Source organism: Panthera pardus, unplaced genomic scaffold (genome assembly GCF_024362965.1).
Source record: "Panthera pardus isolate Hobbes unplaced genomic scaffold, ASM2436296v1 HiC_scaffold_6, whole genome shotgun sequence".
Classification (NCBI taxonomy): Eukaryota; Metazoa; Chordata; class Mammalia; order Carnivora; family Felidae; genus Panthera; species Panthera pardus.
Genome location: NW_026526991.1, coordinates 51,319,362 through 51,334,085, shown reverse-complemented (window position 1 = coordinate 51,334,085; position 14,724 = coordinate 51,319,362). Strand labels below are relative to the sequence as shown.

General features: G+C 40.9%; 1 protein-coding gene across 1 annotated transcript in view; it reads left to right on the top strand.

Annotated features, from left to right (window-relative positions):
- The first annotated feature begins 1,501 nt into the window (after nucleotides 1–1,501).
- Nucleotides 1,502–14,724, top strand: part of LEMD3 (LEM domain containing 3) — a 65,069-nt gene continuing 51,846 nt past the window's right edge. Inside the window, exon 1 of the mRNA XM_019455012.2 lies at nucleotides 1,502–3,080. Coding sequence (XP_019310557.2) covers nucleotides 1,541–3,080 — 1,540 coding nt within the window. The 5' untranslated portion in view covers nucleotides 1,502–1,540. The remainder of the gene's footprint in view (nucleotides 3,081–14,724) is intronic.

Here is a 14,724-nt window from a genome sequence, read left to right as displayed (position 1 = left end):
AAAATTTACTGTGACTAACACTCTTATAAGTGCTTAACAGTCATAGATTCAGAAACATTTGTAAATTTTAAAGTTCTCTAATAAAGAACAAGGAAGTGCCCCTTCATATAAAAAAAATTTTTTTTTTAAAGAAGATAGCAAGCTTTGGTAAGAGAAGTCAAAACTTCAGGTTACTGAGTGTGATTCTGCTGTGGGATTTGAAACGTTGAAAAGCTAGTATCTATGCTTGTGACTAACACATTTTTCTGTTCAGATGTGTATAACAGGGTAAAATAACCCATTTGACAAAAAAATTACTAGTTTGCCAGATATTGTGTTGGGTGCTGCTGGGTAGCTGCCAGGGGTTGAGGAAAAGGGAAGTGATCTTTATCAAACTGGGCAAACTTCACCTGTCTGGGATTCATTATCTACTGGGTAAATGAGGAGGTTGTGTACCCAGGTCTTATTGTTTTTGGTTTTTGGGGGGTTTGTGTTCAGGTTTCTTCTCCCCATTTGCCACTATTTCCATGTTAAAATATCCATCTCATACTATCCTAGTTTTGCAATTCATTAATTAGTTCAACAAATGTTTATCGAACTTCTAGTATCAAGCACGATAGGAATGAAGTTTCTAATAATAGAAGCAGTAATGGAGCTTACTGTTCAAAGGAATAAGATAATAAATGATATCATTTACAAAACAAATACATAAAATAATCATTAACAATTAATAACTACAGGTTGGAAAGATACTAAGAGGGAAGAAAGATGGCGTGTTGTCCTTTTTATAAGTCACAAAATGAAGCAAATGATAGATTCTTTCAAATACAAAAATGACCACCTATCGAGGTTACCAGATTTTAAAGGGGGGGAAAAAGACACTTTACAACCAACTAAAGAATTAATAATAATAATACTAAAAAGAATGGATAGCCATTATTCTTGCAGAAAGTTGTATTGGGACTGGTTTACTCTGTATCTTCTCTTTGTAATAGAAGAGAGGCTTCTCAAAAAGAGCAGCGAAAGAACTCATTTTTTTTTTTTTTCTTTTTAAGTCAAGCGGAAAGACAAAGTGAAAAGAAACCAGAGTCAGGGAAACTGCCAACGTAGTCTGGCCATAAGGATTTCCTTTAGTCTGTCTAGGTTCCCCGCGGGAGCAGGGACTGGATGGGAAGAAAACCAATGTGTTGAACTTTAAGGCAGATTTTAATTACTATTGCCTGGTGACAGGAACCTGGGAAGAGGTCAAGGTGTGGTTAGGCAAAGGCGGTTCCCGGGAAAGGCACTAGGAACGGCAGGACAGAGAACTGCAGGAGAAAGCGACAGAAAGGAGGAGGAGAATGCACCGGCACCCCAAGGTGAGGGAGTAGAAAAACTCTCCGCCGGGGGAGCCGCGCGCCGCTCAGGTGGCCCTTTCCCGCTCAGGTGAGCTCCTCCCGCGCCTCCCATTGGCCGAGGCGTCCGTGGCGCTGGGAGGGCGACGCAGCCCGGTCTAGTTCAGGGTCTAGGGCGGCGCGTCACTTCCGGTAGCGCGGAGCTTGTAAAACACCCTGGAGAGAAAATGGCGGCGGCAGCGGCTTCGGCGCCTCAGCAGCTCTCGGATGAGGAGCTTTTCTCTCAGCTCCGCCGTTACGGCCTGTCTCCTGGCCCAGTGACGGAGAGCACCCGCCCGGTCTACCTCAAGAAGCTGAAGAAGCTTCGAGAGGAAGAGCAGCAGCAGCACCGGTCCGGGGGCCGCGGCAACAAGACGCGGAACAGTAATAACAATAACACGGCTGCTGCCGCGGTCGCCGCGGCGGGAGCGCCGGCGGCGGCCGCGGGGCTGGGGGGCCGGCCGGTCTCTGGCGACCTCTCCTACTTGCGGACTCCTGGGGGTCTGGGCCGAATCTCGGCCTCTGGCCCGGAGAGCCCCGTGGGAGGGCCCGGGGGCGCCTTGGCCGCCCCCACGGCTGGCAGCAAAGTGCTGCTGGGCTTCAGCTCGGACGAGTCGGACGTGGAGGCCAGTCCCCGGGACCAGGCCGGCGGCGGCGGCGGCGGCGGCGGCGGCGGGAGGAAAGACCGGGCTTCGCTCCAGTACCGCGGGCTCAAACCGCCGTCGGCGCCCCTGGCCGCCAGCGAGGTGACTAACAGCAACTCGGCCGAGAGAAGGAAGCCCCACTCGTGGTGGGGGGCCCGGCGGCCGGCGGCTCCGGAGCTGCAGACCCCATCGGCGAGAGATGCAGCCGCGGAGGACGAGGAGGAGGAGGGGGAAGACGGAGAGGACAGGGACCCAGAGGCCGAGGAGCCGCTGTGGGCGAGCCGGACGGTGAATGGCAGCCGGCTTCTCCCTTACAGCTGCCGGGAGAACTATTCGGACTCGGAGGAAGAGGAGGACGACGACGTGGCCTCCAGCAGACAGGTATTAAAGGACGACTCCCTTTCCCGGCATCGGCCCAGACGGAGCCATAGTAAGCCTCTCTCTTCGCTGACTGCTAAATCGGCCGGCGGCCGGCTGGAGACCTCAGTTCAGGGAGGGGGAGGAATCCCGATGAATGACAGGGCGGCGGCTGCGGGGAGTCTAGACAGGAGCCGAAACCTCGAAGAGTCGGCGGCGGCGGCGGAGCAGGGAGGAGGGTGTGATCCCCTGGACTCTAGCCCCATTCCTAGGTACCGTGTCACCGCTAAGAAACTGGCCCCTCTCCTGCCCCCGCCACTGACCGACATGGACTCAACCTTGGATTCGTCCACAGGCTCCCTCCTTAAAACCAATAATCATATCGGCGGCGGGGCCTTCAGTGTGGACTCCCCCAGGATTTTTTCCAACAGCGTCCCTCCCGGTGCAGCGGTGGCTGCCTCCAGTTCACTCAGGATCAATCACTCCAATCATACGGGCTCCAATCACACCTACCTGAAAAACGCATACAACAAACCGAAGCTTTCCGAACCCGAGGAGGAACTTCTCCAGCAGTTTAAACGGGAGGAGGTGTCCCCTACAGGGGGTTTCAGTGCCCACTACTTGTCGATGTTTCTCTTAACTGCTGCCTGCTTATTTTTCCTAATACTGGGACTGACTTACCTAGGAATGAGAGGGACAGGAGTATCCGAGGATGGAGGACTCAGCAGTAAGTATTAAACCCTGTGGGTAAGGTCACAAAGGGGGTGTTGCTAGTGGTCTGCCCTCACCGCCTTGGGCATTTTACACGAGGTGACTTCTGCCTTTAAGAACATGTATTAATAGTGACACGCGGCAGATCGAGTGCGTTTGTGTCATCTCTAAGAAAGGACGTTACCATGATCAGAACGAGAATCCCACGACTGGTTTTACAATTTTTCTGTATAATGTAGTGGGAAATTCAACACCTCTCGTAAAACGAAATATTGCCAGCTTGTCAGCAAAATGCATTTATGTGTGGGTCATAAATTCTCTTTTAGCCTTAGATAATTATGTGTGCAGATGCCAATGAACAGTTTTGAAGTATTTTGATTGTTACGGGACATCATAAATGCATAAATGTCACAAATCATTTGAGATGATTTTTCAAATTGAGTTGTGATTCTACAAGGTAACGTAAGATCTCCTGAAATTCCAGTTAAATACTTTGTAGTATGAAGTTATACATCTAGGTAGTTCTATAATTTCTTTAAAGTGAATGAATATAGAAAGTAGGAAGACACAACTCTAAGTTGATTGCTGAGCCCAGAGCATGCCCCTTCCCACCAGTGAAAAAAGTGGTGGTAGGGCAGGGCTGGAGTTGGCCGTGAGATTTTTCCGTTATTGGTTTCTAGGCCCTGCCGTTTACTTGCTAAAGGACTGTAGGCAGGTATGGTGTGTTCATTCATTCATTAAGCCAGCATCATCTATGCTGAGCACTTAAACACAGCAGTGATAAGTCAGAGTATCTGTTCTTCAACACAAGAAGATAAATACAGATCATTTTGTGTTCTGTGAAGGAAATAAGGATGGAGTAATTGATACATGCTATTTAGAGATGGGGAGGGTAGCTACTATGTGAGGTGAGACCTGAAGTAGGAGGAGACAGCATTGTAGGGGGACAGGAGAGCTGTCTTGGCAGAGATTATAAGAAAGGCCTTGAATTGAGCCAGAGCCCTCCTGTAGGTTAGAGTGGTTACAGCACCTTGAGCCAGGGGGAGCGAGCCCGAGTTTGAGCTTCCCTTTCCTAATCCTAAAATGATGCTAATGTTGATTAGAATGATGCCTACGCAGATTAAAAGAGGGAAAAGTAAATGTAGTGTGCGATGGACTGCTGAATATATAATTTCTTAATGTTAGGGCCCCCCTCCCACTCCTCCTGAAATCTGTCCCTTTCATCCAACTTGAAGTCACTTTATCATTATTGGTATTTATAAAATCAGGCTTGCGATTGTTTTTTTTTGTTTGTTTCAAAATAGTGAATGATGCAGTTAGCGGATTTAAAAAGAGTAGGAGTCAGAATAGTGTAACCTTTGATTTGTGTATAGCCATTTCTAAGATCATCAAATAACAGATTATTACTATATTGCTTCATTAGAGGGGTTAGAAGAGGACTGAAACCCAGCACTCATTTTAACTGGTTCCCTGGGAGCAAGAGTAATATATTGTCTCCTGTGTCAGATAATTTGGGAGAAAAAGAAATAGGTCATATTAGAAGTTAAACTAATGGAGTGCATATAAATTAAATGACATTATCAGCAGTACCTGTTTGTATCTGTTTCTCTAATAGCTAACTGTATGACCTGGCCTTTTTCTGAGTACTTTATACATATTATCTAATTGATCTTCCCAACACATCACAGATGCAGATTTTATAGATGAGGACAGTGAGGCAAGGAAGAAATGACTGACTAGCTAGTGAGTGATAGTACTAAGGTTTGGCTTCAGTTTTTTTTTTAAATAAATTTTATTTATTTTTTTAAGTTAATTTATGTATTTTGAGGGAGAGAGAGCATGCATGGGAGGGGCAGAGAGAAAGAGAGAGAATCCCAAGCAGGGATTCCCTGCACCGTCAGCCCAGAGCCTGACACGGGGCTCAAACCCGTAAAACGCGAGATCATGACCTGAGCTGCAATCAAGAGTTGGATGCTTAACTGACTGAGCCACCCAGGCGCCCTTCAGATTTTGTTTTCAACTGTAAAGCCTGTATTCTTAGCACTACTTTGGATGCTGTTTGTAGAGAGCTTTCTAAATAAGAGAGCACTTTTATTAGGATTGAGAAAATAATTGAATATTGGTAGGATTTCATAAAGAATTACTGATGAGCACAATTCTCAGTTAAGGTGACTGTCACATCTGTTAAGATGAATGAGTAATGTTTCCTTAGATACTAAAATTTCAGATGGAATAGAAAAGGATAGGACTGCTAGGGTTTTAGTAGCCCCCTCACCTTCACCAGTATGACAGGAAAGAAATTATAAAGTGTTTTTTGTTTTAATGAATGGTAAATGTCACGTAGTTTGGGTGATGGAAACAACAGTGATTAAGAGGTAGAGGATCTGGGTTCTAGGACTTGGTCCGCATGACTTTAGTCAAGGTCTGTATTAGATGGGTGTAATAATTTCTGCTGTCTGTGGTGATGTTAAGAGGATCAAATTAGATAGTTTATTAAACAACCATAAAGTGGTATTATTCAAAAGTTTAGATAAAATTCGTTGTATTTCTGGTAAATTATAGTATGTATGTAAAGCAAAATTGTTTCTGCAAATATTATTTAGTAGTATATTTACTTATTCAACATGTAATTTTCATTAACTTCCACTAAAATACACTGTAGACATTGATACAGAAATTTGAATCAACGTTAGGGAATCCTTAAATGTACTATATATGTGTTATATATTGGACTTACTGTATAATATATAGTGGAAAGAAATGCCTGCTAATTCAGTTAGTTTGCACACCTAACGGTGAATGATTTTCACTCCCTATGTTTATGTGTTCTGAGTCTTTTGTCATGAGTATAATGGTTAACCAATGCTTAACCATAGGGTTCATTGGTCAAATAGTGTGCTTGAGGAAATACTTTTACTTTGAGTAATAATTTCACCGGAAGATTGTAGGTTATATATGAGAATAAGCTTTAGTAAGCTTTTATTAGCTGTCATTTAAATTATGTACAACATGTAATAGATTATTAGCCTTTTAAATAGTTCTTAATCATTTGGTCTTTGAAAATTTTTATCAATATCCTAGTTTTATTAAATTACTTTTATTAATTAAATTACTATGAGTCTCTTCTTCCTCATCTGTAAAATGAGGGGGTTGGATTAGATGATCTCTAAATTCTTTGTAGCTCTAAGGTTTAAGATTCTAACTTTGAACTGTCCTACCAGAACGATTCAAGGATCAGTCTACAGTGAGATTAGATCATGACAACCCAGCAAAAGAAAATGGAAATGCAGAATACACTATCTTAGGTACATGTGGTCATTATTTAAAAATTGTTTTCAATTATAAAAGACATGATTTTTGAAACATTTATGATTTAGAAATTTTGGATAGGGATCTATGAAGCAAAAAATGAATAGATAGTAGGTATATGTATCCTTCTAGTCTCCCACTTACCCCTGGTATAAATAAGTTCAAATAATGCCTTTCAAAACTTTCTTAGTGCTTTTCATGTAAACACCTACATTCATATATATATGTGTTTGTGTACATTTTCATTCTAGAGTGCCTACTATGTGCCAAGCACTATTTTAAGCATTCTGGGGGGGGGAAGATGGGCAAGTAAATATGAATTTAAGAGAGTGACGATTGCTAACACAAGTTTATGATAGTAACTTTGCCTGGGGTAGAGGGATATGTAATATTACATACAGGTGAGCAGGCCTCTCAAAAGAGGTGATGTTTGAATTGAAATCTGAATGACTTGAAGGAACTAGCTGTTGACAGGGAGCAAAACACTCCAGGAAGAAATAACAGCCAGTGCAGGACTCTTGGGGCAAAAACCAGCTTGGCAAGTTGAAGCAACAGAAGAGAATGGCCAGTGTGGCTAGGGTATAATGAATGAGAATGGCATATGATGAAGTCAGAACTAGGCAGGGGCCAGTCATAAAGGACCTAAAGGCCTTGAGGGCCTTGGAAAGGAGTCTGAATTTTATCTTAAGTGATATCATACTATACCTAGCCTGCAACTTGTCTTTTTCCCTTAACCTTGTATTATGGGTAACTTTATACTAAGTTTAAGTACGAGGCATAATTTAAAAATCTCACTCTCCGCTTGTCCCTTTCTCATCGTATAAAAATGCTAAAATCTCTGCCACCCTGGAAATGTTGTTCTTCAACCCTCTGTTCTTCTCTAGCTGGTACTCTCTTCTCAGCAAAGACTGATATCTTTTTGCCTCTGCCATTGACTCAGCCCCTGTCTAGTGTAGCTTTGTTTACCATCCATTCCTCTGAAATCTCTGCTTCAAGTCATTAGTTAACTCAATTGCCAAATCCAAGAGAGGTGTTGGAAGTTCTTATCTTTGCCTCTTTGAAACATTCAGTGCACTGATAACTCCTCCTTCATGAAACTCTCCCCTTCCCAGACTTCTGCATCACTACTCTCTTCCAGTTTTCATTTACTCCTGTCTGTCTGTGTTTTAAATATTGGTGGTCTCTGGAACTCTTGTCTTTGTCCCTATCCTTTGGTACAGTTTCCCTAGGCCCTTTCCTCCACTGGCCCGGGTAGTACCTCCTGATTTTATATATTTACCTTAAATGTTCTCTCCTGAGTTCTAGACTTAACTGTTTGTTTATTGGATAGTTTTTTTTTTTTCCTGGATGTTCCAGAAGTACCCACTGTATGTACTCATCAGCTTTCCTTTCACCTTCTTTCCCCCATTCTGTTCCCTGTTTTAGTTCATGGCACTTCCGTCTACTCAGCTAGGAACTTTGAATTTACCTAGAGTCCTTCCTTTCCTTCATGTTCCTGCCAGACCTCAAACATCAATCCAGTTGATTACTAAGTCCGGTAGTTCTACCTCTTACATATGTTTTGAATCTTTTTCTCTCCATCACTGTTGCTCTAAGTTAGTCTATTGCCTGAATTGTTTAAGTAGTCTTCTAACAGGCTTCTATGTTGTAGCTCTTCAGTCTGTTTTCAGTGCCAGAGCAATATGTCTAAAACACAAATGCAATAATAATTCACTCTCTTGCTTAAAATTACTCAATGGCTTTACCTTCCTTATTGGATAAAATCTAAATTCTGTGGCTAAACTGTTCATGATCTGACTATGCTTTTGCTAGCTTCATTTCCTACCAGTTTCTCTTACCACATTTTACTTTCTGGAAAACTAGAACTTTCTGGATACTAGTTGGTGTTTACTGAACATGTCATGACATTTTGTGCCTTTGTACATTATTCCCTTCTTTAGGAAGGTTGTTTCTTCCTTTCTTAACTGCTGTTCATTCTTTTTTTTTTTTTTTTTAATTTTTTTTTTAATGTTTATTTATTTTTGAGACAGAGAGAGACAGAGCATGAACGGGGGAGGGTCAGAGAGAGGGAGACACAGAATCTGAAACAGGCTCCAGGCTCTGAGCTGTCAGCACAGAGCCTGACGTGGGGCTCGAACTCACGGACCGCGAGATCATGACCTGAGCCGAAGTCGGCCGCCCCAACCAACTGAGCCACCCAGGTGCCCCAACTGCTGTTCATTCTTAAAAGCGTCACCTCTGGATATTTTCTCTGACTCCTGTCTTCTTTACTCTGGTGTTTGGGTAAACTCAAACTCTGCTCAAATAAGATCTAATGCCTCCTTCATAGCATTTATTATAGAGTATTGTAATTTTGAATGTTCGTTGTGCCAGTTAGATTACAGCTCCTATAGGATGAATTGACTGCAGTGGTAAAGGGCACAGGCTTTACATTCGGCTCTGAGTTTGAATCTCATTTCTCTTATACCTGCTCTGTGACTTTACTAGAAGATACTCAGTTGCCTCATATTAAAAATGAAGATGATAATACCTGCCTCAGGGTGGCTTTAAGCATTACATGAGGTAATGTATGTGAAGTTTTTAGTATCGTTGCCTGGCATATGGGAATTGCTTGGTAGACCCAAGTCACATTAGTATCTTGGCACAAGTTCATTCCTCAGTAAATATTTATTGAGATGATCACATATCAGATACCCAATTTATATGCATTGATTAACTTATCATGTAACTCAGTAATTGCTTACCTATTCAGTACCTAACTTAATACTTAGTATTGGGAAGGATGCAGAAGAAATCTCATTCTTGCAAAAGCCTCCACTCCACAAATAGTCGCAGAAAATGGTTAAGAAGTATACTTAATATTAGGTGATAAGTGCCACACTTTGTAAAAGGGGGGGTGGAATTCATAGTGAGCTGATCAGTCTCAAATGGTCAAAAGTTCAGGTTCCAAATTTGGACTTGATTCTGTGGGTTGAGCAGTAGGAATCCATGGAGGTTTTAAAGCAGAGGACTAACATCAAGTTCTTCTTAAAAGAAGGATAAACAGGTGGTGGTATAGGTAATGGATTGGTAAGGTTGGAGAGCAGGCGTGGGGCGATAGGCACAATAAGCACACACGGAGTGAGAAACACCCGAGGAGGCTGATAATGTGGGGATGGAATAGGGTCTGTCATTTGAAAAAGGTCATATAATGTTTGGTGACTGTTTGTATCCAGAGAATAAAGGAGAAGAGTCAAAGATTATTCCGAGTTTATGAGCCTGGATGACGGAGACAATACTGATACCATTGATCGGTGGATTAGAGATGCTGAAGAGGGATCTTTCTGGGGGAAAAGTAGTATAGAGAAAATAAGTTTTGGGGGAGTTTATTTTTTGAGTTGTTCAACTGGAAATATCCTAGGTTATCGTAGTTATATAATTGGATTAAAGATGAGAGAGACTGGTGCCAAGTATACTAGTCCTGTTTACTAGAGGAATAGATATCTTTTTAACACTTATTTTTTTATTAAAAAATTTTTTTAATATTTATTTTTGAGAGAGAGAGAGAGAGACAGACAGAGCATGAGTGAGGGAGGGGCAGAGAGAGAGAGAGAGAGAGGGAGACACAAAATCCGAAACAGGCTGCAGGCTCTGAGCTGTCAGCACAGAGCCCGACGCGGGGCTTGAACTCACGAACCATGAGATCATGACCTGAACCAAAGTCGGACGTTCATCTGAGTCACCCAGGCGCCCCTAATACTTATTTTTTTAATGTATGTGTGTTTTTTTTTAAAACCAAGATGAAGCATTGCAAAAGGGTACCATAGTTTTTGGGTTTTTTTTTTTTTTTTTTACTTTTTCAAGTAGTTACAGTAGCCACTTGGTTCAAAACTTGATATCTATAATGAAATAGGTGTAAGGATTTTGAAAATTAGTTTCCCTCATTCCTTTTTTTTTTTTCTTTAATGTTTATTTTTGAGAGAGACAGAGTGTGAGCAGGGGAGGAACAGAGGGAGAGGGAGACACAGAATCCAAAGCAGGCTCCAGGCTCTGAGCTGTCAGCACAGAGCCCAATGCAGGGCTCGAACTCACGAACCGTGAGATCGTGACCTGAGCCAAAGTCAGACATTTAAGTGACTGAGTCACCCAGGCGTCCCTGTTTGCCTCATTCTTGAAGAATGAAAGCTGAGTGTTACTTTGAAAAACTTTACATGTAAGGAAAAAAAAATTTCTAGGCCTCTAAGAATATTCCTGGGAACACCAGGGCTTTGCATATCCCAGCTGGATGATTTAAATAAAATCTACTCTGTGAAAATGTCTTTCATTTGAAAATTATCTCTAGAATAACTTAAAATAAGAATCACCAGAGTGAAAACATAAGAATTCCCCATGAGTGTATCCAGGGAGCCTAGTTTGAGGAAGATTGGCATAGATATCGGGGCTTGGATTAAGGAGGTTGACCTGGGTTTGCATATTGGCTCTTGCACTAATTAGCTTTTCTCTTAAAGGCAAGTTGCTGAACCACTGTGATCCTCAATATCCTCATCTGTAAAAGAGAATTAAGTGAGAATTAAGTGGAATAAGGCATGTAAAGTACTTGGCACAGTACATGACACATAGTGATAACAATAGCAGCTGACCCTGTGCGGCCTTATGCACCAGCCACTGTGCTGAACAGTTTTAATTGTTGTTTAATCTTCATGAGGCAGCTATTTGTCCTGTTTTGTAGATGAGGAAACTGATACTGGGCGAAGCTGAATTTGCCCAGGGTCATGTGGCTAGTAAGTGCCGAGGCAGTGTTTGGATTCAGATAGTGTCTCTTCACCACTCTGCTAGATTGCCTTTTAACATGTGTAAGTACATAAGGACTGCGTGTATGTTCTCTACCATTATTGTTATCTAGAAGATTATGAAAAGATATGGATGGGTGAAGCAGATTAATGCATGAAATCCTAGAAATGCCAGGAATAATCTGTGAAATCTAACAACTTTAAGACAAGAAAGTACAAATTTGTACTCACTCAACAATTAGGAATCTTGTGTGGGACTATTTATCCTTTAGATTAATTCACTAATTCATTGGTATATGAGGTCAGTCTGCTGTAATAAAATACAAACTATAATATATAATGTGTAAAATAGGAAACATGCTATTTCTATTTTTTTTTAATGTTTATTCACCTTTGTGAGCGAGCGAGAGAGAGAGAGAGAGAGAGAGAGAGAGAGAGAGAGAATGAGCAGGGGAGGGGCAGAGAGAAAGGGAGACACAGAATCAATTCAAAACAGGCTCCAGGCTCCGAGCTGTCAGCACAGAGCCCGATGTGGGGCTTCAACCCATGAACCACGAGATCACGACCCGAGCGAAAGTCAGGCGCTTAACTGACTGAGCCACCCAGGCGCCCCGGTGCTATTTCTAATTTTTAAAAGATACGTAGAATCTCAAAACTGGTGGGTAAAAAGGTCCTCTGATTTTGCATTAGCACTTTCAAACATGTTTTCCATTGTTCCAGTTTCAAGATATAAAGACCTTTAAATATAGCACATTTGTTCTTCCATTTTTTGCTCCTTTTAAATAAACTTTGTGGTTTTTTTGTGTGTTTAGGTTTCTTTTAGTGGAAATGATCCATTCTGTAATTTCAGGGTTACTTTTAAAAGTCAGATGTTTTCATAATTAATCAGTAGAATTGTAAATTTTTAAAACTAGCTTCTTCTTGCTCATTATTTTATATTAACTTTACCTATCTGAAAAATATTTTATATAAGTAAAAGGAACGTTACCACAAGGAGTTTTATAACAACAGCAAAAAGAGTTAATCTAGTTTATAAGTAGTCTAAAAATGAAGTATACCTTAAAGTATTGGAAATCTTCTCCCAAATTTATGGTAAACAAGTGGTGGTAGTAACTTCTTTATGAAAATTATATCATAATGATATATCTTTATTTTAATCCTGTATTTATTATACACTAAAAGTAACAACCATTTGGGATCCCAGCCTTAATCTAATTGTGGAAATGGTTAATGACAGTTATTATCTGAAAGCTTCAGATTTTGACTTCCATACTCAGATTTTATTTTTAAAAGATTTTAAGGTGAACAGGTAGCAGTGTACTTGAGCAGTAACCTTGGCTTTTGCTATTTTAATAGTGCATGATTTAACCTGAATCCCACAAGTGATAGTTTTATTTCATTTTTTTGAGACAGAGAGTACACACAAGTGGTGGAGGGGCAAAGGAAGAGGGAGAGATTCTTTTTTTTTTTTTTAAGTTTATTTATTTTGAGAGAGAGAGCCTCCCAGGCAGGCTCTGCGAGGTCAGCATAGAGCCCAACGCAGGGGCTCGAACTCTTGAAGAACTCACGAAACCACGAGATCATGACCTGAGCCGATATCAAGAGTGGGATGCTTAACCTACTGAGCCACTCAGTGCCTCAAGGGAGAGAGAATCTTAAGTAGGCTTCACACCCATCATGGAGCCTAACATAGGGTTCTATCTCGTGACCCTGAGATCATGACCTGAGCTGAAATCAAGAGTTTGGCATTTAACTGTCTGAGCCACCTACACACAACTCACAAGTGAGAATGTTTTGTTTTGTTTTTTAATCTTGATTTAATTAATATTCTTTATTAACAACACTGTCAAAATAATTTTTAAACAAGTGTTGACCAGGAAGAAAGTGTTTAGGTTTTAATATTTATTTGACATATTTAAATTTTACATGTTTGACATCATGCCTTTGGAAATTTATTTCTAAAATTTATTTCTAATTCTATTTAAAGGATTATAAAAATTTACACTGGGGTGCCTGGGTGGCTCAGTCGGTTGAGCATCCAACTCTTGATTTCTGCTCAGGTCATGATCCCAGGGTCGTGGAATCAAGCCCTGTGTCAGGCTCTGCACTGAGTGTGGAGGCTGCTTGATATTCTCTCTCTTTCTCTCTCCCTCTCCCTCTCCCTCTGTCCCATCCCCCCACTTGCTCATGTGGCTCTCTTTCTTAAGAAAAAATTATACTAACAAATAATGTCTGAAAATAGGATAACAGATTTATCATGGAGAAGCCATAATGTATTAATTTTATGGTGTCTTAGTTTTTTCTTTGTTCTAGAGGTATAGATTTAAAATTATACTACATCTTTTGTCTGGGTAGCAGATTTATTGCTCTATGTTCACAGCTTTTTGCTTAAAACAATATCAAATGGCAAGCTAACATTTAGAAAAAAGGCTTGGGTGCAAAACTATGCAAGGGTTTAGTTCAGCTGTCCCGAACTAATTGAATGGTGAATATGCACCAACAATTACTTCCTGCCTTGAATGTGACATGAATAGAAAAAAAAAATGGCTTTAGGAGCAATGAGCATTTTAACACATAGTACAATATTAATTTTGTTTTGCAGTTAAGGACTCCTTTTATATGTATATGTGTACAAAAGGAATTGCTGATTGTGGCTAATTTTTGAAAGCACTTTATACTTATAAAGTGTAAAAACTTCCATATAGAGAGGGTCATTGAAATTAATTAGGAGAGGGGAGATCTTAGAATATCTGTTTCTTCTAGTCCCTGGGTTATGGCTTGGTCAGCCTTATTAATGACTTTGTAGGTTTATAAGGGTATGTCCCACGGTATCAGTTATTTTCTTGTTTGATTGAGTTTACTGGAAGTAGAATTCAGTTTCTCCTTTTCATCCATTCGTGCACTCATAAATTATTGAGCACCTACTATGTGCCAACTAATACCAGAAGATGAGTATATATTTTCTGGGATTATAGGACTGAAACTCTTCTCCCAGACATACTGCCTCCCTCTCTCCCACATGGTGGTGGTATTCTCTTCTTTCTCCTGAATATTTATGCAGTAACTATCCTCCAGAATTGAGATTTGGTTCCCATGCAGCACTGCATAGATTTGTATATTGTGACTTAGGAAACGTGACTTTAAAAATTATTTTCTGGGGGCACCTGAGTGGTTCAGTAGGTTGAGTGTCCAACTCTTGATTTTAGCTCAGGTCATGATCTCATGGTTGTGAGATTGAGCCCATGTTGGGCTCTGCGCTGAGTGTGAAGCCTGCGTGGGATTCTCTCTCTTTCTCTCCCCCTGTCTCTCTCCCCTGCTTGCATTCTCTCTCTCAAATTAAAAAAAATAATTATTATTTTCAGCAAATTTGAGTATGCCCTATGGTAGAGTTTACCACAATGTGTACTGTATACAAGGAAATAGTTTTCATTTGTCCCAGGTTTTTAAAAGTACTTTAAAAAGCACTTCTTTTTAAAGGAGGAGACATCAAGAATGAATTTGCCAAAAATGGAAATGTTATCAATATGAAGTGTTTATGATTATAGTTCAAGATGTTCTAGAAGTATTCTTATGCTTATGACA